This window comes from Talpa occidentalis, unplaced genomic scaffold, assembly GCF_014898055.3.
Source record: "Talpa occidentalis isolate TD23 unplaced genomic scaffold, MPIMG_talOcc4v2.1 talOcc4.14, whole genome shotgun sequence".
In the NCBI taxonomy this organism is placed as follows: Eukaryota; Metazoa; Chordata; class Mammalia; order Eulipotyphla; family Talpidae; genus Talpa; species Talpa occidentalis.
This window is the reverse complement of record NW_023601433.1, coordinates 81165028-81187213: the sequence shown is the minus strand read 5'-3', so window position 1 is coordinate 81187213 and position 22186 is coordinate 81165028. Positions and strand designations below refer to the sequence as shown.

Sequence of the window (22186 nt, the reverse complement as noted above, 5' to 3'; positions counted from 1 at the left end):
AAATGTGACTCTGGGTATTAAATCCCAGCTCACCAAGCAGCAAATGAGTGCGGGGGATGGGAAGAACACTGCAACGATTCTAGGATTTTTAGCGACACCACTAGTCAGGAAGGCTATCCTGGTCATTCTAAGGAGGACACCAGGGTAGTTTCCCAATTGGCAGCATTAAAATGACACTAAACTCAGTCTTGGAAGGAAAGGAGGCCACAGCTTCTCAGACCTTCCCTCCACGGTTTATGCCTTTTCTAAGGCTAATGAGCAATATAAGTACAGAATTTACATATACATAACCTTGTTTTGAAAGGATCTTTATATATTTTGCAAGTTATCATACATTCCTTAAATAATCTTAAATTGAAAGGGACAGGAATGTATCGCCTGGTGTCAAAAATAAAAACATTAAGCTACTAAGTCCTGGATGATGGGTCATGGAGAGCAGGCAGTAGCTCTCCAAAAGCTCTTCTACCAGACCACACAGATTTGCTATCTGAGCTAAAGATGGCGTCCTGGACAGGATCCCGGGATTTTCCTACTGATAGGTCCTGTCTTAGAATTATTTTAGATTCTGAAGTTGTGGATAAATGAGACCATTTAAATCTAAGAAATGAGGAGTCACTTATACAATTTACTCTCTTACTTCTCTAGCAACACAAGCAGATGATTTTATGGTGATGTCCCTGTGAGAGCTCAGAATGAACTTCTCTCACCAGGCTGTGCTAGACAAACAAAATGAATGATCAACATATTTCCCCAGGACAGAAGGGTGTGACGGATGTGGCTGCACTGTCTCACACCCGTGGCCTCACACATCTGTTATACCCACAGCTTGCTGAAAGCAGTTCTGACTGCAAACACTATGGTCTTCTACCAATGCCTGCTGCAGCCCAGAGGGGGCTATTATGAAACTGAGAAATTCAAAAGAAACATTATCAAAATGCAACAGTTTTCAAAGACATAACCAGTCCATAACTAGTCCAGCTGGACTTGAACACACTGAAGATTTACTTGTCCTATGTCAAATGGGTGTTTATACAAGGTCATGTTCTGCTTCCCCTTGCTGCATCCCAGTGACGTGGCCCAGACACATCTCTGGGGCACCAGTGGGTGCGTGATGGGGGAGACGCCTGTAATTCTGGGTGCTTAAGAAACTAACCAACAGGAGAACAGGCAACTCCTGGCAGTATAACCAATTTTTATGAGGATAAAAGGAGACCAAATAACTGATAAGCCAAGACTGGGGGAATGTGAATAAGTTTGTGTTTATCCCTCGTGTTAATACAGGATAAACTTGTAAGAGCCGCCTTTTAAGCTAGCAGTTCCCTCTCTAAGGCAAGTGAAAAGCATCAAAGTAAAATAATTACCTTCTCTGGCCAGATTCCCAGGTGGAAGTAAAGCCTGGCTTGGAGGAGGAGAAGCTGCACCTGGTCCGGGTACATGGCCAGATACAGATCCAGGGAGTCTCGCAGCAGCTGGTACGACTGGTCAATGCCTTCCCTAGCAGCAAAACAAAATCTCAGTCTTACTCTGTTGCTTCTTTTTCAAGCCCCAGGTTTTAAAAATGAGCAACACAAATTGCACGTGTTTTCTGAATCTGCTATTCTTCTATTCAGCAAATGGTTATGATGCTTTTTATTAAACAAAAACACAGATTTAAACTTTGTTGCCACCACTTTGGTGGTGAGCATTAAATTAAAATCATAAGCACTGTCACTACGTAGGTCACATCAGTAACATCATACATTATTAAAACGATTCTATGTGATGTAATGGTGGATACCTCTTTACATATTTGTTCAAACCCACAGAATGTACAACAGTAAGAGGGACCCTGAATGTTAATAAGGGCTCTGGGTGACAATGTGTCCATGTGTACTTGACTGTAACAAATGCCTCCCTCTGGAGCAGGACACTGACGGTGGGGGCGGCTGTGCGTTGTGGGGGAGCAGGGGACACAGGGGAACTCTCTGTACTCTCTGTTCAATTTTGTGGTGGACCCAAAACAGCCCTAAAAAATAATTAGGTCTATTCAAGAAATAATCCTGCCATTATGCAGAAAACTATTACAACAATGTAGAACCTTCTATTTTCTCTGTAAATTTCCTTGAACTCAGAAGCTAGATGGTTTTACTTTCGTTTGCTTTAAGGGATGGAAAGCTGTAAATTAAGAGGTGACAAATCATGTGGACATGAGAACATCCTGCTTCCAAGAGATCTTTGCTAGTCTGAAGCACTCTTTTTACTGAAGAATACTTTCAGTTTTTACAAAGAGAACTTGCCCAAATCCAATGCAAAGATCTCTAAAAGTCACTAGCATTTTAAATCTGGATTACATTATGTCATGGGAAACAGTTTATGAGATAGGGAGTTAGCTGAAGACACCCCAACTGCACCACACAGCAGTCAGTGCTTCGCTGGATCATAGGAAAGCTCAAATATAATCTCCATAAGGGAATTCGACCCTCCAAAGGCAGAAGCAATGGACAACAAAGAAAACCTTACCGCTTTCCCAGGCTTAAAAGGTTTCCCACCATTCGTTGTAACACCTTCTTTACATTGACCACTCCGTACAATGCTGCGGTCACATGCTGGCCGATCAAGTATTCACACTCTTTCACCGTCAGCTGCTTGCCTTTCCCAAAAGCATCTATGTAGATGTAGTCAAAGATGTCCAGGGTCGCCCTAGCCAAAGAGCACAGGGAATTAGGTGAATCTCAGATGAGAGCCCAGTAAGGCAAAGAATAATACTGATACTTAAAATTCTCTGGAAAAGTAGCTCAGAGACTCAATGTTAGCACAGTAGCATTCCACTTAAAATATCAAGGCCTTGGGCAAAGTTTAAAAACCTCACCCTGAAAGGGTCATGCCCTGCTGTCTTAAAAGTGCAATACAGGGCATCCCTGGTGGTACAAAGGGTTAAGTCTTAGTACTATAAAGCTATCCATAGTCACAGCAGCACAAGAGTTCAATCCCTGGCCAGGGAGCTGACCTACATATGGCACAGCAGACCTCTCTGGCCTCACCTCAGCAGTGTATTTCAGTAGATCCTCCTGTTCTGCTCCCCACTCTGCCTCTGGTGAATCCTCTCACCACCACCCCCACCCCCTGCCACTTCTGACCTACACCCCAGCTCTTAGATGCATAAATAAATTAAAAAAAAAAACCCAACTGCAATACACTGATATTTAAGAAACAGCACTGAGAGAATGCCACTTTGATACTGCTTTTTAGGGAGATTAATCTTAAAACTCACTGCCAGGGATCTCTATCAGAAGTTTAGTGGAGAGAAGAATGGTATGACTGAATTCCACAGATTAGCGGTAGGTAATGTCTGAAGATCCTGGGCCCCTTGAAGTTACAGTGAAATTAAGGACACCCCTTACTATGAAAACATAGCCCTTGGTTCTGCACCTACTCAGATGGTCACAGACCTGCTAAGTGCACCCACAGTCTCAGGCTGGAAATTCCTCCAGATCAGAGAGAGATGTGTCCCTGGCCGGGACCACACAGCTCTGCCTGTAAACTGCTCCTGTGAGCCAGGTTCTCACATATGGTGGTGGCCTACAATGGAGCAGAGTGATCAAGGGAAACAAGTTCTCAGCACATTACCAAGCACACTCTGTGAGGACTCCTGAGGGATTAGGCTGGTTTCAGGGAGAGTTACAAGGTTTTCTTGAGTAATTCTGCTTTGATGTTAAAACCACTGCAAACTATGTAAGGAATTTTCTCTGTGATTGCTAAAAAAGTGAAGTCAGATTTCCTCCTTGAGTCATATAGTGGCCCATCTTTAGCAAGGATGTAAGACTTTAAAATGTTTTAGAAAAAAGAAATACTCTTCAACTTCTTTTATAAGCCTAGGAGAACCACACACAAATTTACAGGCAAAAATCTTAAATAAAATGTGAGCAATTCAAATATATTAATGTATTTAAAAGGTCCATATGATTAAGTTAGAAGTAGCCTAAGAATGAAAGGAGTGCAATTTTTTTTAAAAAGCCTTCTTTCAGCAAATATAGACTAAAAGAGAAAAAACACATTATCTTATCAGTAGATAAAGAACAGAAATTTGGGGGGGAGAAAACATAATGCCTAATAACTATTAATAAATCTTTTAGTGAACTAGGAATTTAAAGGCAGTTTTGACAATCCCAATGAAAAGTACAGCTCCCAAACACGTCTGATGGTGAACTTTTAGAAATATTTCATTTAAAGTCAAGGTAAGGGGCCTCCCTGGTGGCGCAGCAGTTGAGCGCTGGGTTGTGAAGCTGCGCGCAGCCTCTGTAGCACATGTTCGATCCTCGGCTGCTCCCCGGCCACCAGAGGAGGGTCCTACATGGCGCGCAGACCTCTCCTGCCGCCCGCTGCTCCCCTCAGCAGTGTGCTTCGGTCCTTCTGCCTGCTCTGTTCCCCGCTCTGGCTCTGGTGAATTCTCTCACCCTCCCGCGCTTCTGACTGTACCCAGTACTTGTATAAATAAATAAATAAATCTAAAAAAAATTTCATGTCAAGACTAAAAGATAAAAAGCTTAAAATAAAAAAAAAAAAAATAAAGTCAAGGTAAGGGTGTTTGCTATCACTGTCTTTATTAAACTTTGCACATGAAGACCTAGCATAGAGTAAGAGAAACAAAACATGTAAGAGCCACTAAGAAAAGAATCAAATTGTCACAATTCATAGACAATATGATTATTTTAACAGAAAAGCCCAGAGTTGACAAATTACCAGTATTAAAAACTTGTTCCGCAAAGATGTTATCACAACCATATTTAAATATCAACCATGGGTCTCCGCAGTGGCACAGCGGGTTGAGCACAGCGCTGTGAGAAGCTGTCTGCAGCCTCTGCAGCGTGGGTTCGATTCCCGGTCGGCCAGGGAGGTTCCCACATGGTGAGGCAGACCTCTCCTGTTGCGCCTGCTGCTCCCCTCAGCACTGTATTACGGTCCTTCTGCCTGTTCTGCTCCCTGCTCTGTCACTGGTGAATTCTCTCACCCTCCCGTGCCTCTGGCCTGTACCCCAGTGCTTGTATAAAAAAATAAATAAATCTTAAAAAATAAATTAATAAATACCAACCATATTCCTGTTTATCATCAATACATAGAAAATGTAATTTAATAAAAAACCCCATTTATAACAGCAACAACACTTTAAGGTACCTAGTAATAAATCTAACAAAATGTTAAAACAGTTCAATGAAGAAAACTGAACGTCTTTTTAAGGACAGTTGAGAAGACCTAAATGTGTAGGAAGATATCATATTTACAGACAGGACGACTCGTAGTGAAACACTGGCAGTTTTCCTCACATTAAATCTATGATTCCAGTCCAAAGCAAGCTGGTTCCAGCCAATATCCATACTGGGTTTTGATGGAGTCTGATGAACTTTTATTCTAAAGTTAAGGAGAACAAAAGGCTAACAGCCAAAGCAATTTTGAAGATCTCCGGGGCATCCCTAGCCCACCCTACCAAATATCAGGACGAATTATAAAGTTACAATGAAGAAGAGCGTATGGCCTCAGTGTAGGCACAGAGAGACCGAGGACTTAAGGTCAGACATGGAGGTTGCTGGTTAAGGAGCTGAGCCCTTTCCCATGATCTCCCCGTGGGCTGAGCCCTCACTGGGTCTAAATGTTTGCTTTTGCCAGGTACCTAAGGAGCTAACAAATTACTTCATTGTTCATTTGCATTGTAGTATATGTTCAGTGCAGCCTAAAAAGGAAAAATGATACTGCTAACCTTGGGTTAGTGAGAGCTAAAAAGTAACTCTTCCCATTTGAATGGAAAATGGATGCCTGCTTATCCAAAAACAAACTGTCTAATATGTATTTAGGAACAGTCATATTTGGAAAACAAGAGAAGACTATCACATTATTTAAAGAAAAAAATATTTGTTATTATGAACTATAAAAATTTGCATGGAAACAACAAATACTTTCAAACTAACCAGAAGTCATGTCTGGAGAGGAAAGGAGAAAGAGCTAAGGAAGAATATACTGACTGTAAGCTCCAACTACGTGTGTTTTCTTTCTTAAATTTGGAAATAGAAATATTGAGATAAGTTACATGTTTTTCTATATATGCATCAGAAATTCTACAAGGTGTGCAAAACGGGATCATCTCCTATAATCCTCCAAAACACTTTATGAAAACCTTTAGCCCCATGCCAGCGGAAGAAACTGAGACTCAGAGGAGACAAGGTTTGACTTCAAAGTTTAGGTAATTTCTGTTAAAACGCTCACTTCCACAGCTGCCACAAGGAAGCAGTTTCAAAGAAGAACAGAATTTAATAAAATAACTTGGTTTTTTGCCCCCTAAATGGCCTATTTGGCAAGATGCTACTGCTACCTATTTGATGAACTACTTCTCTCAGTTAGCTGAAACGGGGTTATGTTCAATAGAACACCTGGTTTAAAAGGAACAAAACAGAACTCATGACCTTGTCTACAAAATACACTTCAGTCACCGGGAGCACCACCGATGATGAGAACTCAAATACTCACTTTGCCCACGAACTACTTGGCTGCCCTGTTCTCTCCTCCTCCCTGCTCCACCCCTTGTGTGGGGAATGAGGGGGAGATTTTTATGGAAGACTGCAACCTAAGAGTTTCTTTACAAACTCTTTGATCTGACATGCTTTGGAACAAAGGGACTTCAAGATCCAAATAAGACCTTGAAGTCCTAGTCCTAATAAATTAAACTTACTTTGAGATAATTATAGATTCACACGTAGTTGTTAAGAAATAATACATAGGGGCCTCCCCGGTGGCGCAGTGGTTGAGCGCTGGGTTGCAAAGCTGCCTGTAGCCTCTGCGGTGCCGGTTCAATCCCCAGCTGCTCCCTGGCCACCGGAGGAGGGTCCCGCACGGCGCGCAGACCTCTCCTGCCGCCTCCTGCTCCCCTCAGCAGTGTGCTTCGGTCCTTCTGCCTGCTCTGCTCCCCGCTGGGTTGCGAAGCTGCCCGCAGTCTCTGCAGCACCGGTTCAATCCCCAGCTGCCGGGCGAGGATCCTACATGGTGCACAGACCTCTCCAGCCATGCCCGCTGCTCCCCTCAGCAGTGTACTTCATCAGTCTGCCTGCTCTGCTCCCTACTCTGGCTCTGGTGGATTCTCTCACTCTCCCGCATTTCTGACTGTACCCAGTGCTTGTATAAATAAATCTTAAAAAAAAAAGAAATAATACATAAAGACCCAGTGTCCTTTCCCTGGTCTCCCCTGATAATGTCTTATATAGGGTGGGGTATCACAACTGAAATATCCTCATTGATAAAGAAAAAAAAAAAACAAGACAGCTCCACCACCACCCATACTCTCTTGTCAACCTCTGAATGAACCTCAGGACAATCACATGGAATAGATGGCTCACCCTTCTGCGCCTTGGCACCACCTTAATAAGAAGTGACTTGGGAAGTTGACTGGTTCCAATGGGACCCCCAACTGCCGGGCAATTGTCAAGTAGAGCAGAGACATGCTGATTGGGATTCCTGTTCTGCGGATCAAAACCTAGAGAAGAAAAATCCTTTAGTTTCACAGAGATGAACCACACCTTCTCATTCCTTTCACACTCATTATGCATCTACTGTGCATAGCTCGATGCTAGGTTTTGAGACATAGCGGAAAAATAAATACTTTGTTTAGATCAGATATTGGCAAACTACCATCCTCGGGCCAAAGCTAGTCTGCCACCTGTTTCTGAATGGCCTGCATAAGACGTTTTGTTTTTTTAATGTTCAAAATAATTAAATGGGTACTATTTCTTGACACACGGAAATGACATGAAATTCGTATTTCCATATTCACATACATAGCTTTACTGAAATACAGCCAATCATTTCTTTCTGTATTGTCTGTGTGTCCTTTCATACTACAATGACAGAACTGAGCCAGAGGAAAGAAGACACAGCCTGCAGAGCCCAAAATACATATTGACTGGCTTTTCATAGAGATTTTGCTCACCCATGATTTACATCTCCTCCTTCCAGAAACAATTTAAGGCCATTTCAAGGAAGGTATGTAAGATGACAAAAGAAAACACAAGCAGATTAGAGAGCAACAGACAGAAATGGAAATGGAGCCAGGCAGGAAACAAAAATGAAGTATCAGCAATGCCACTGGCCAAAACTTCCTCCAACTTCCTAGAGGCCAATGCAAAAACAAAGACCTGATGAGTTTCACAACTTAGTGTTGATAATGCACAAACAGGCAAAACTAAGTCCCAGAAATACACACCTATAGCCAGGAATTCATCTCAAGGGTTTGTATATAGATCATACACTATAATGAAATACATAAAATCCACCAAAATATCCTTACAATATAGGCAAAAATGAATTTCACTGGGGACTGAAATGAAAAAAGACATTGTACTTGTCCTAAAAAAATTTAGAATCTACAAAGATGAGCTTAAGATTATGTGCATGTATATAAATATGTATTTGTTTTAATACAGCCACACTGACCTGATGCATGTATAAGTTTAGGGCATTGTAGTAATCCATTCGATTCCCCTTAAATTTCAGTTGGTCATAAAGGACATAGTTCATGGCATCCAGCACCTGGCTCTGGAGTTCTATTTCCATTATCATGGAGGATTCACCTGAAACACAGAGATCTACTCTGAGGACACAAGCACAAATAAGGCTGTGATGAGTAGCATAAACAACCCATAACGCAGAGACATTGGCACCATCCCATCAATACCTCTCAGGTACTGCCAATCCAGGGTGGAGAGGAAAGTACAAATTTCAAGTCTTTTACATTATCCCAGCAAACATGTTATGTCATTAATTGTGTGTGTGTGTGAGTGTGTGTGTGTATCATATTGGGAACACACTGCAGAATTTCTCAAATTAACTAATTCCTCTAGGTTTTCTTTTACAAATATAGTTGAATTCAGAGCATTTCCACACCTGCCTTGAAGGCCAAGCTGGGGTGGCGACTGTTTATGCCCCGGAGGGTTTTGCAAACCAGCTCCACGATGCTGTCAATCTGGGCCTGGATGTCCTTGAGGCTGATGTCAGAGAGAGGATTGCAGTATTGGTCAATATATACCGCACCTGAAAATGAATGTAAAATTACTTAATAAATTCTTACTTTTACCCTTATGGCTGTCCTTCACAGAAATGTGGGGACATAGTGCTTTATTTCATTCCTCCAGATTAGCTTCCTATCTTGCATGTCAGGCCTTCCTGTTACTAGACTGAGAAGGTGCAACACATAATTTTACAACAAAGGAGCTTACATCTCACTATTTTTATTATTATTTCTAATATAACCTCTCTGAAAGGTGGCAGACTCAGAAAACTGTGACACAGGCATATTCCTAAATTCCATTAAAAAGAGAAATAAATGCTATAAAGGAGATCTTTTCATGATAGCTCTTCCCCTAATTCTCATGTAACTCAAAATCTAACAACTCCAAAACTTAGTAGCGTAAGATGTTCCTTTACTAAAAAAAAAAAAAAAAAAGAAAAAAAAAAGCTGAATGCCCTCAAGCACAGATATGCCATTTCAAGAAAGTACACTTTTCAAAGGTGAACCAGTAAATGGAGATACGTTTTTAAGTGGAGATAACCACCTTTGGAGGTAATTATACTTCCAAATCAGAGAAATGGTTATACTCGTCAGGGAACCTGCAACTAAAAAGCTTTACAAAGCACACTGGAGACAGTGTCTCTTGAAAATCACTGCTCTTCATTGCTTTAGGTGATTGGTTAACCAGAGACCAAAAGTCTCTGGGTCATGTAGTCATAGGACATTTTGACTCGGGAAGTTGCAGGCTTTTTAAATTCAGGAGGTCTCAAACCAGCTCAGGCACTTGATCCACACCACAAGAACTGACAGCAGCAAAAAGGGTATTAAGAGACCTGGATCCCAGTCCTAGTTTTGCCAGCCAGGGACTGGCTCCTGGGTTCCTTTGGCCTGAGTTTCCCACCTGTAGGCTGAAGGAATTTATGCTGCAGTTCTCTAAAGTTCATTTCATCTTCCTTTATCTCATCAATGACAAGAGGAACTATTTCAAGGACGATAAGTATGAAGCTATGATTTGATCCACAGATTTCTGAGCACTGTCCATAATTAATCTAGATTAATCTAGTCATCGCGAAATAGCAAAACCCTGGAACCAAGTTCCATTCACTCAACAATTTAAAAAAAATTCAATAGTTTCCAATGCCTACAATATTTAGAGGGGTGAGGTGAAAAAATAGGACTACTTTATATTTGGAAGAGAAAACAGGAGTATTATTTTTCATAAATCGGCTACAGAAAATAAAGCTTATCAAAGCATTCTTTTTAAAAAAAGATTTATTTATTTATACAAGAACTGGGGTATAGGTCAGAGGTGTGGGAGGGTGAGAGAATTCACCAGAGACAAAGCAGGGAGCAGAGCAGGCAGATGGACCAAAGACAGTGCTGAGGGGCGCAGCGGGCGAGACAGGAGAGGTCTGCTGCGCCATGTGGGTTTCTCTCTGGCCGACCCAGAATCGAACCTGCACTGCGGAGGCTGTGGAAAGCGTCACAGCGCGGTGCTCAACCCGCTGCGCCACTGGGGAGGCCCTTATCAAAGTATTCTTAACAAAAGATAGGATGACTTTTAACTCCAGTAAGCATATGAGAAAATTCCAGGATGGTGAGGGTATTTTACATTAGTGAACTGTTTTTTTTTTTTTAAAGATTGTATTTATTTATTTATACAAGCACTGGGTACGGTCAAACACGTGGGAGGGTGAGAGAATTCACCAGAGCCAGAGCAGAACAGAACAGGCAGAATGACGGAAATGCACTGCTGAGGGGAGCAGTGGGAGCGACAGGAGAGGTCTGTGGCCCATGTAGGACCCTCTCCCGGCGACAGGGGATCGAACCAGTAGTGCAGAGGCTGCGGGCAGCTTCGCAGCCCAGCGCTCAACCACTACACCACCAGGGGAGGCCCTTAGCGAACTGTTTTTAAAACAGATTTTTCATTTCCTTTTGGATGATATATGACTTTCATACAATCGACAAGAATCTGCAGTAGGCACTGTGAGGTATACAGAGATGGTAACAGGAGGCGAGAACTTAGTGACTAGTTGAGAAACACGTGGTCCACACAGGACAGAACGATGCAACACGAGTACACTATACCGTTGCTGCGGCCGTCAAAGCCTGCAGGTGTTGCAATCGTCTGAGAAACTTAATGGAAGTGACACTTGAACTGAACTCTGAAGGCTAAGTAGGATTGAGAGAATTCTGAGGAAAAAAGATACTAAGAACGAGGGCAGGTGTTATCTGAAGGGTTATCTGAAGGGTTCCAGTGAGAATAATGGCCTGGCTGGAGAAAACTGGACATTTTGGAGAGTAACATGGAAAGGGCGGAGTTGGCAGGGTAAGACGGGATTGTGGAGGCACTGAAAAGTAGGCAGAGATGTAACTGAAAATGGAAACCAGCTGGCCACAGTGCAGCTGGTAGTGAAAAGGCTGGCACTGGTACATTGGTTAACTTGAGAGTAAGTGGGGTGATGCTGACCACAGCAAGTATTACGTCGAAGGCTGCTGCTGGGAGAGGTGGTAACAGAATGGAGGCATGACTATGAGAAACAATGGGAGGAAATCAATAAATTGGGTAAATCACTGGGAGCAGTGACTGAAAATGACGGACAGTCCTATCTGTATGTCATAACTATAATTTATGGGGTTTGTGTAATATGCTGGGAATTTAAAATCGTTTTTAAAAAAAGTTACATTTTGTTCCTGTTCAACTTAATAAAAACAAGAAGCTGTCCCCTTCATCTTGCCTGTCCACTCCACCTCCCCCTCCTCACATCTCATTATGGATGAGCCAGACTCGCTGCTGCGCAGGAACACTTTGTCCTCATTGAACTACAGCAAGGTCAAGGGATGTGCTCAATGTCGCATGGACACAAAACTGGAAAAATGGATTTCTGATTTGGAAATGACTCTTCAAAGCTTGTAATAAACAGAAAATTAACCTTATTAGCTGAAATATCATCCTTCGAAGGGATGGTACATCTTTAGAAAACATGGCCGTTTCTGCTAACTGCTAAAGATTTTGACAAAATCTTTAGTTCTAAATTCAACGGTTTTACTACTAATTGATCAGACCATATAATCCAACCTCCGGGAGCCCAGGCAGCATTGTTTACTTTTCCATCAGGCAGTTTCCATCACTGTCATTAAGCCACCTGAGTTCCCTATCGAAATACTGTTGTTCAAGTCTCACCTTCAAGATATGATTCATAGTCATCAGGCTGCTGAAGAAAAGCTTTAAGATTATTTAAAATTTTCTGTTGTCGCAGATAGTAAAGAATTTTTTTTGCATAGTATTTCCAGGTCAAAGCTTTTCTGGAAAAAACAAAAAACAGTAAGTTAGTAAGAATTAAGACACTAGAACTTTCAATTATCTATTTTTTACCTCACACTAATCATACCATGTAAAGAGTCTACTTAACAAGAAAAATATAGTAGGTTCATAACCATAAACTCCTCATTTCCATGGAAGCAAATCACACAATTCAGGACTTCACATTTGTCACAGAAGACTAAATTAGTTAAGCTGAAATTGAAGAAACAGTTCTGGCTGGCTTGACAATTACTACAAGGAAATAAAAGAGAAACACGAAAAGGTAGAGAAGCTGGGTCTCAGGAGACAGGAGTGAGGCCTTTGGCATCCTTTGCTGACCCCCTGGCAGCTGCCACAGGGAACTCAGGCCCTGGGTTGCTACTTTTCATTCTACTTTCACTGCCATGGGGATCTCCCCAGGTCTGACAACCCCCAATTTATTTTTCAGAACAAACTCCCCACCCCGAACTCCAGACCTACGTATTCAACTGCAATTTCTCATGCCACTTTGAAAGCAGCTCTTCCTAGAGTCCACCCCACCTGAGATAAAGGCAACTCCACCATGCCAATTAGGCCAAAAACCTCGGATTCAGTCATCCTCAATTCCTTGCTTTTTTCATAAGCCACATTCAATCCATCTGCAAATGCTATAAATTCTATCTTTACAATGTATCAGAAATGTGAACACTTCTCACTAGATCATCCACACTACCATCATCTTCTAACAGAGACATCCTCCTGAGCTTCCACCTTCAAATCCTGCCATGCTCATCCAGCAGCTGATAACTTGTTAACATGCGGTCAAAGCACAAGTCCTCTGTCCCAAATGTTCCAGTGGTTTTCCACCTTACTCAAAGTAAACGCCCAAGTTCAAATGAAGACCTAAGACTCTCGCCCACTGCAGTAATCAGCCAAACGACTTCCCCGCTGTGCCTTCATCATGACACACTGGTGCTCACGTAGGCATTTGGCGCTCCCAGTTTTTCCATACGGGAACATTCCTTCCCTACAGATCTGTAATCTGTGCCCTCACCTCCTTTCAGGTTTTTGAGTCAAATGTCCCTTTGAGTACATTCTCCCATACCACCTATTTAAAACTCCTCCTCCTCCACCCCACCATTCCACCACTGCCTCACCCTCTTAACTGATTAGTATTTTTCTATAGCAGTTCTCACGCTGTAATATACATCTCTTACTTTGTTTAGCACCTCACCCCACTAAAATAAGCTCCATAAAGACAGGGTTTTTGTGTTGTTCACAAAGGTCAACCTGGTTGTCTTGGTGTGTATACCCAGTGCCCAGAAGTGTATGGCATACAGCAGATGCTCAATAAATACTGCTCTGTGAATAAAATTTGTCACCAGATCTCCCAAATATGCACAGGTGTCAGGGGAATTAGGAAGACTACATGACTTCACTAAAAAACACAAGACCCGGGCCTTCCTTGGTGGTGCAGCAGTTGAGCGCTGGGCTGCGAGGCTGCCCGCAGCCTCTGCAGCGCCGGTTCGTTCCTGGGCTGCCGGCGAGGGTCCCACAAAAAACAAAAAACAAAAAACCACAAGACCCCACAATCTTCAGGTAGTAAGTGAAAATCAGCAGAGTTGGGCCTACTTTATCAACTTTTTAACCTCTGAGTTGTAAAATACATCAATCTAGATACTCACATGAAACAAAGTAGTTTAAGCTTGATGAATCTTTAAAAGCAAACCCCTTGTAAGTATACCACTCAGGTTATGAAACAGAACTTTGTAGACTCCCCAGCGTGAGGTCCCTCCACTCCCCTCTCAATAATACCCCAATCCATATCTCTATGACCTTTACCACCTTGCTTTTTTCTGTATTTTTTGCCACCTAAACATTCTCCATTAGTCTTCAGGTTTATTAACCTGTAGGATACCCTTCCATCTTATTTTCCCTCTTGTATTTTATTTGTTAAAGAAACCTGGTTGTTTGGTCTAGTTTCCCATAGTCTGGAATGTGCAGATTATTTCCGTATAGTATAGCTTAACATGTTCTTCTGTCTTCCAAATGTCCAGTAAATTGGATGTAAAGGCTTAATCAGACTCAGACACCATTAATTTGGCAAGACTATGTCATAAGTGGTAGTGAGTTTTTCCATCAGGAGATCAAATCGGTTTCATTTATAATATCAGAAGCCATTAACTCAATGCCCATGTCCATTAATTCCTTAGAGTTTACAGAGTGGTGATATTTTAATTCAACCAGCCCTTCTTCATTTACTAGCTGGACTATGTCTATAAAGAGTATTTCTCCTTATCTACTATTTGGTTTCCCAATGGCATAGTATATAAGGCAAAATAAGTGGTTATTTCTTTCATTTTTTAATTTTTCAAAATAATCTGGGTCCTTACTATCCTCCAAGATGAACAATAAACTGTTAAGTAGTATTATGACTTCATTTACACATATTTGATATACTTCATTCTAGTTGTTATCCACACTGATGTTCCAATTTTGGCCAATGGAAGCCTCTTCACATCACCTGAATACTTCTGGAAATATTGCTACTTTTCATGCTGTCTGGTTCTAGACTTTCAAGATGCTCCAGGCTCACCCTTTACATTTCCTGCACAGGACCTAGAATCAGCCACTGCTCCAGAAACTCTGGTTTCTTTTGAGGGGAAATGGTACATCAAGATCACATTCTGGATACTAGAGGTGATCATTTCTACTAGGTTGGTTGTTTCTAGACCTTTTCAGTGAAGAGAGAGAATTTAGTTCATATATGTGTGCACACACACCCGTACATATAATTAAATATAGTTCCTGAGTTCGTACTGACATATCTAATTCAAATTTAGAACTACAGAGCTTTTACCTCTTATATTTTCATCTTTTTTGTTCCAGGAGAATTGTACTTCTCCAGTTATGTAATTACTCATTTGCTTTATTTCATATCTCTCATACACACACACCAGTATCAAAGTAACAAGACCAATATTGTCATTAGCTTGATGATTACTGAAAACAGCTAGCAATTTGCTTAAGTTCTTCCCCATTCTCTGCTCACTTTTTAAAACAGTTGTACTTTACTTACATGGTCAGGGCTTACTGCCATTATATAGAACACTTTCTATTCTACTGTCATTTGGATTCAATCCTGCAAATAAGTACATATTTAATGTTCACCACTAATTCTTATGTCAGTGCCTCTAGTTGTTTTGGTTGTTTGAAGCTCATTTTCTAGCATATTTCTCAGTAAAGGCTGAGAAGTCAGAGTTCTTTCAAGTTAATGAATTTATATGCAGCCTTTATACTTGGAAGTCAGTCTAGCTGGATACAAAAATCCTTGGTTGACATTTCTGATCCTTTTGAGTTTCTTAAATATATTACTTTTTCCACTAGCATGGCATATTGCTGTTAAAAAGTCTGATGATATTCTGATATTCTTTCCCTTATAACTAACTGACTTCATCTTTTTTTTTTTTTTTTTTTTTTGATGCCCAAAGGACTTTTCTGGCTTTGAAATTCAGCTGTTTTAGTGAAATACATTTTGGTGTTGGTCATTCCAGGTCAATTTTCTTTTTTAATCCCTTATTTCAACTTCTTATTTCTTTGTTAAAATTTTATATTTTTTACCAAGGTACCACTGATTTATAACACTGTAAATGATCTAGGGATATACAGGTTCACATCACTTAAGCTGTATGTTTTGGTCAATTTTCTTAAGTATGGTATATACCCTTTTAATATATCACTTCAAATCTGTGTTCAAGGATGTACCCTTTTGAAAGACCACACAGAACACCATAAAGGCAAACTGTTTTCACATATTGAGAGACTGATATTTTAGCATTTATGGAAACTACCTTTCTTCTGATGCTTTCCACATCCAAAAACAAGCATTTGTCAGAAATTAATACAAACAGGGTTGTTCATGAAAATGGGCACCCCAAAATGTTTACAAAAGTAAGAACATTCCTTTTTACTTAAAAACAACCCTGTTTTAGGCTCAAAATATATGTTTCAAGTCAAGGGAAAATATACTTATGAATTTCTAAAACAGCAGCAAACTTTTATTGGCTGTGCTTATTCAGTCTTTTCTGCCTGATAAACGGGAAACAAAAACTCAGTATTTCACTGTTATTTAACATGGCATTGAACAGTGTTCAAGGTATATTTACATGATTGTCAGTCACTTGGTGTTGTTTTATTATTATTCTCCTATCCTTTCCACACGTTACAATTCCTTCTCAGAAATTTAAGAATTCTTTTGACTCTTGTTTCTGGTTTCTTCCGTCATACAGAATACCACTTTTCATTGCAAATGAAATGCAAAATGCAAAAGCATTTTGTCCATATTCTTTTATGCTTCTGCATTATCAACCTTGGATCATAAAGACCTCCTAGATTGTACATGAAGTCTCCTGTTTCCTTGAGGGGTTTTCACTGTGATATTTTTGGACTTTTGGAACTTAATTTTTGTATATAGTGAAAGTTTTTATTTCAGATGGATATTTAGTTATATCCAGTATCATTCATTAAATTATTCATTTCCCCCCTCCCAAGTTTAAATATATTATTTTCTGTGGCTGGGAAATGTTTCTGAATTATCATTTGCTTCTGATGTTTTTATCTACTTTTATTTAAAAATACTGTATTGTGTTTATTATCAGTAGCTTTATAATGCTCTTTTGTCCAATGATGCAAATTTCCCATTACAATTACTTTAAAATGGTTTTCTTTTGGCTCTTCCTGTGAATTTATTCTTCTACATATATTTTATAGCAGTATCACCCAATTAAAACATACACAACTCTTCTCTCCTGAAACTCTTTGTACCCTGACTAGAGTAGCACTACTTTTATTCATTAATTGTAGACAAACTGGGCCTCCCTGGTGGTGCAGCGTTTGAGCACTGGGTTGTGAAGCTGCCCGCAGCCTCTGCAGCGCCGGTTCGATCTCAGGCCACCGGGCGAGGGTCCCACATGGCGCGCAGACCTCTCCTGCCTCCCGCTGCTCCCCTCCGCAGTGTATTTCATCACTCTGCCTGCTCTGCTCTCCGCTCTGGCTCTGGCGAATTCTCTCACCCTCCCACGCTTCTGACTGTACCCAGTGCTTGTATAAATAAATAAATAAATCTTTAAAAAAAAAAAAAATTTTAGACAAACTGATTATTTTTATGACTATAAGTCTTTCAATTCATGGTCATGTTATCTCTTATTTACATGTTTTTGGGTAACATTCTATCTGACCTAGGAAACCCATTCCTTGGAAGCTATAACTTAGAAATAAAACCACTAGAAAAATTACCCTCTCAACAATGAACAGCTGAAACTTACTTTATAATGTGAAATTTATAAATTTAATTATAATTTAATTATAAATTTAATAAGTAATTATAAATTTAATTATAAATTTAATAAAAAAAAGAAACATTACCCTTCACAGTAACAGAGTGGAGAAAAAACTGGTTACCCACCAGTGGTGGATGGATAAATAAATATGCAACCACTGACAACAACAAATCTGACTTTTTGTGATTGATTAAGACAGAGCTCCGTAAGGTAACGTTGACCATGGTTGAGTGTGGGAAAAAGATACAGAAAAGTACCTATTTATGTTCAAAGTTTTGTGAAATAATGATCTTCCTCCATCACCATACACTATCATTGCATATTATTATGGAAGAATATCTATCACTAATTACAGGGGTGGGGGTAGGGAAGAAGAAACAGTGTAAACAAAACATCTGCAAAAAACAAACCAAAGCCAATAAACTCAGTATACGTGACATTACATTTAAAGTTAAAAGTATATACCTATATATGTAAATGACAGGTCAGCTGTTATTTTTAAGACTGCACAATACTGACTCTTAGATCATACTTCAATTCATTTATAGATAAACCAAAATAGAAACGGAAAAATGACCTCTGCATCTGAACTCATCCAAGGCTTAGAATAGAGAAACATTTTACCTCTTCCCTACAGTTGTTCCACTGATAGATATTTCCCTCTCCTAACCCCCTTAAAACAAGAATATCTTACAACTTGTTTGTGAGGTATTTCATAACAATCTCTCTTTGAAAAGTTCATCTAGCATTCTTATCTAACATCACTAGTACACATATGTAGAACTTTTAGAAAATCTTTCTCAGGGGGCCACTCTGGTGGCGCAAGGGGTTAAGTGTCAGCACTATGAAGCAATCGGCAGCTACTACTGCAGCAAGAGTTCCATCCCCGGCCAGGGAGCTGACCCACATGGCGCAGCAGACCTCTCCTGTCTTGCCCGCTGCTCCCCTCAGTTCTGCTCCCCACTCTGTCTCTGGTGAATCCTCTCACCACCTCCCCTCCACCCCCCAGCTCCCGCACCTCTGGCCTGCACCCCGGCCCTTATATGCATAAATAAACAAGTCTTTACAAAAAATTATAGCAATTAATTCTGGGGGATATTATTAAAACTAACAAATGGAAAACAATCCCAGCTAAAACTATGACTTACCTTCCTTCCATATTTAGGATACACACCAGTTCATCCTCAAAAAATATCTCTGGTCCCTCAAGATTCTCAATGTCACTAAAACCATTACAAGGGACCTATGAAGAAGACACACAGAAATGGGCTTCAGTAACACGTTAAGAATGCCACTGTCATTCTCATACACAAATCCAAGTTGCAAGGATGCTCATTTCCACAGAGGTGGTGATCAGTGTACAGAAGAATCCTGACCACCCACCATGGATGGAAAGCAACATGCAAAGTAACAATAATCTGTTTAAATCTTGTTGTTAGTTGTAAATGAATTGTATTTTCACAGACTGAAATTTCTGAAACTGGTAATTCAAAGTCCTTCTCTTATGTGCAGAAAAATAACTCAAATAAGAACTAGAAAGGCAAGATTTCCTAATTCACAGTAATTTCCTAATTTCACTCAGTCTACACGGTACTCAACTAGGAGGGGAGGATCAGAGAGATCTGTCTAGCGCTTTGGGCATCTCACTAAAGGGACTGGGCATGTTTTCTCCTCTGTTGACCGAGGTTATGGTACCAGTGAGACTTTAGATTCCCTCAGTTTTGAAATAATAAACAGAAAATTTCACATCAACCAGTGTGAATGCTGAGACACAGGAATATAAGGGTCCCAAGCCAAAGTAATCACCCACCCACAGATGAATCTTAAGTATACTCCTGCTATGTTCAGGTCCTTGACATTCTTCTAATTAACCAGTAGTACAGGGAAAGAGGGAGGCCAGCTAAGGAAAAAACACACCAATTCATCATTATTTGACAAAGGCACAGGCTGTTGATAATATATACAAAACCAGCTGGACTAGGAGAGGTTGCAAACTAGTAGCCCTGACCTTAGTGTATCAAACATAGCTGGCACCAAAATCTGAACATTTAAAATGGCATTGAAAATTTGTGATTACGGATGGTTTTCGATAGGGTATGACTTATGCAGAACAGAACATAAATTTTGTCCATTCTTATGTCAGCATTTATTTCTAAAAATGAATTACATTAGGGAGTATCTACTTCCATTCTCTACCAGGGAAAGGTTCAACCTGTCCAAAGTTCAACTCTCCCCTTTCAAAACTTGAAAAGCCTTTGCAAACATTTTAAATGTATGAACTCCATTAACTAACAGTAATTGAAATTAGAAAACTAGAATTAATCTTCACTACCAACCAGGAGAGTAAAAGTAATCAGATTGGTTCTATGGCTACACTTAGCACCCCCGCCCCCCCATCAGAAATAAGTTTAAGATGAAAGTAGACTACTTTCCAGAGTTACAAAAAGTTAAGACTCAGGACCTGATACAGAAACTTCTCTCTAACGCTTTTTGGAATGAGAAACAAACAACCAACCATGCATCTCAGCAACTTAAAACTGTTGGGGGGATAATAATGAATGCAAGACAATTTAGTTGAGGGAGCAATACTTCTGATTTACGGGTAGCTTTCACTCCTCTGTTACCTTAACAAATAATGCAGTTCACTACTGGTTGGAACCTGCAAAGCCAGAGAGAACCATATTAATTCCGTCAACCCTTCTGGGAAAACAACGGGGGGGGCGAAATTTGTGGTGTTCAATCATTGATGACCTCACAAATCACATGGAGCTTGCCAAAAAAAAAAAAAATCAGGTTTAACCCACTTGAAGGGAAATAATGCTGATCTGGATGCCCTCTACATTGTGCTGTGGGGCCCTCGCTCCCCCTCCCCCACTCTCTCTGGCTTTAGAAAAGTAAAGCTGGCGGGGACAAATGGCTTCATGTAGCTGGATGGGAGGAAAAGGACACAATGAGTCCTGCAGCCATCTGAGTGAGGAAGGGATTGTGAGAGCACTGAAGAGGGAGACAGCAAAGAGAGCCGGATGAGCTAATGCCTATGGACACAGACACCCAATCCAGGCACAGGCGCAGAGCGCCATGAGCAGATCCTTACGTGCTCTGAAAAGAACCTCTTGGAGAAGGAGGCTACAATCTTCCGGGCTTCTAAGCCAGCTTTCTGCCGAACTTTATACTCCTCCAGCCAATTGACGTAGTCGGTGGGGCTGTAGTGTTTCATAAGGGAGGGCCACCTAGAAGGAGAGAAACACCCCCTCTGCACAACAGACTCGAAGGCAGGACAGACACGAACCAAAGGCCGCCCTGGACAGCAGGACAAGCAGTGGGGCCCAGCGGTCGGCGGGGGCCTGGGGAGGGACCCCGTGCACACCTGCCCCCGGCACGCAGGCGCTGGCTGGCGGAGTGACCTTGGCATTGCCAAGCGCCTGCACGCCACCTCCCATCTCTAAAATGGGGGCAGCTGCGGCAACAATACCACCCGGGATGACAATGGCAGGTCGCGCTGGCCGGCCGCGGGCTCCAACGGGCCGGCCGTGCAAGAAGCCTCCCTTCCCCTCCACCTCCGGTCTCGGTCACCAGCCACCGTAAAAAGGTCGGTCGACCTGGCATCCCTCAAAGTCGGTCCGCGCAGCTCCCCACACCGAAGTCGGTCCCCCCAAGGTCACGCGGCGGGGGCGCCGGGGCCAGATTTCCGCCGGGTCCCTCTCGGGGCGGGCGCCCCCGGGGATGGGGATGCTGCGCCGCGGCGTCGCGGGCGGTTCGGGTCCCGCATCCCCGGGTCGGCGTAAACAGGCTGGCCCCGGGGCGGGCACAAAGAGGCGCGCGGAGCCGCGATCCCGGCGCCGCCATCCTCTCCGGAGGCCCGGCCGCCGGGCGCCTCCCGAGGCGCAACCCGGGCGCGGGGTCCGCGCGGCGGGGACCCTCGGGCCGGGCCGGGCGGCCTTTGTCTGCGGCCCGCGGGAGGGCTCGGGCGGGCGCCGGGGGTGGGTCCGCCCGTCCGTCCGCGCGCCGGGCCCGGGCAGGGCGGGCGGGAGGCGGCGGCGCGGGGGGCTCCCGGCGCGGGGCGCGGGGCGCGGCGGCCGCCGCGGGGGGCTCACCTCACCCGGAACTGCTCCTTCCACACCTTCCCGCTGCTCTGGCACAGCTCGCGCAGCCGCCGGCAGGTGCTGGACACGCGGCCCACGTCGGCGGCCGTCAGCGAGCCGCTGCACAGGATGTACTCCAGCACCTCGCCCGGCAGGTTGACGAGGCAGCTGAGGCCCGCCGCGTCGGGCGCGGCCTCCTCCGCCAGCGCCGGCACCACCTCCATCGCGCTGTCGACCGCTGCCGCCGCCATCTTGTCCGCGTACCTGAGACGGCCGCGCGCCCGCGCTCGCCTAGACGTCCAGCCGCCCCGCCCCCCGCCCCCGGGGCGGCGCCGCGACGCCCCGCCCCCCGCCCTGGCCACTGGCCTCGCCGGGGTCCGCGCCTGGGGGGGGTGGGGGGGCGGCTGCCCCGCGGTGGGCGGGAAGTGCCTCCAGAAAGTGGCTGCGCGGTGGGCCC

At 42.8% G+C, this 22186-nt stretch overlaps 1 protein-coding gene across 2 annotated transcripts in view; it reads right to left on the bottom strand.

Moving 5' to 3' along the window:
- Positions 1–21993, bottom strand: part of FBXO21 (F-box protein 21) — a 39350-nt gene extending 17357 nt beyond the window's left edge. For both annotated transcript variants that reach the window (XM_037511094.2, XM_037511096.2), the window contains exons 1-9: positions 21742–21993; positions 20742–20877; positions 18796–18890; positions 12210–12331; positions 8902–9048; positions 8452–8588; positions 7359–7495; positions 2500–2679; positions 1362–1494 (exon numbers count right to left, since the gene is read on the bottom strand). In XM_037511094.2, coding sequence (XP_037366991.1) covers positions 1362–1494; positions 2500–2679; positions 7359–7495; positions 8452–8588; positions 8902–9048; positions 12210–12331; positions 18796–18890; positions 20742–20877; positions 21742–21980 — 1326 coding nt within the window. In that variant the 5' untranslated portion in view covers positions 21981–21993. The remainder of the gene's footprint in view (positions 1–1361; positions 1495–2499; positions 2680–7358; positions 7496–8451; positions 8589–8901; positions 9049–12209; positions 12332–18795; positions 18891–20741; positions 20878–21741) is intronic.
- Between the last annotated feature and the right edge of the window lie 193 nt (positions 21994–22186).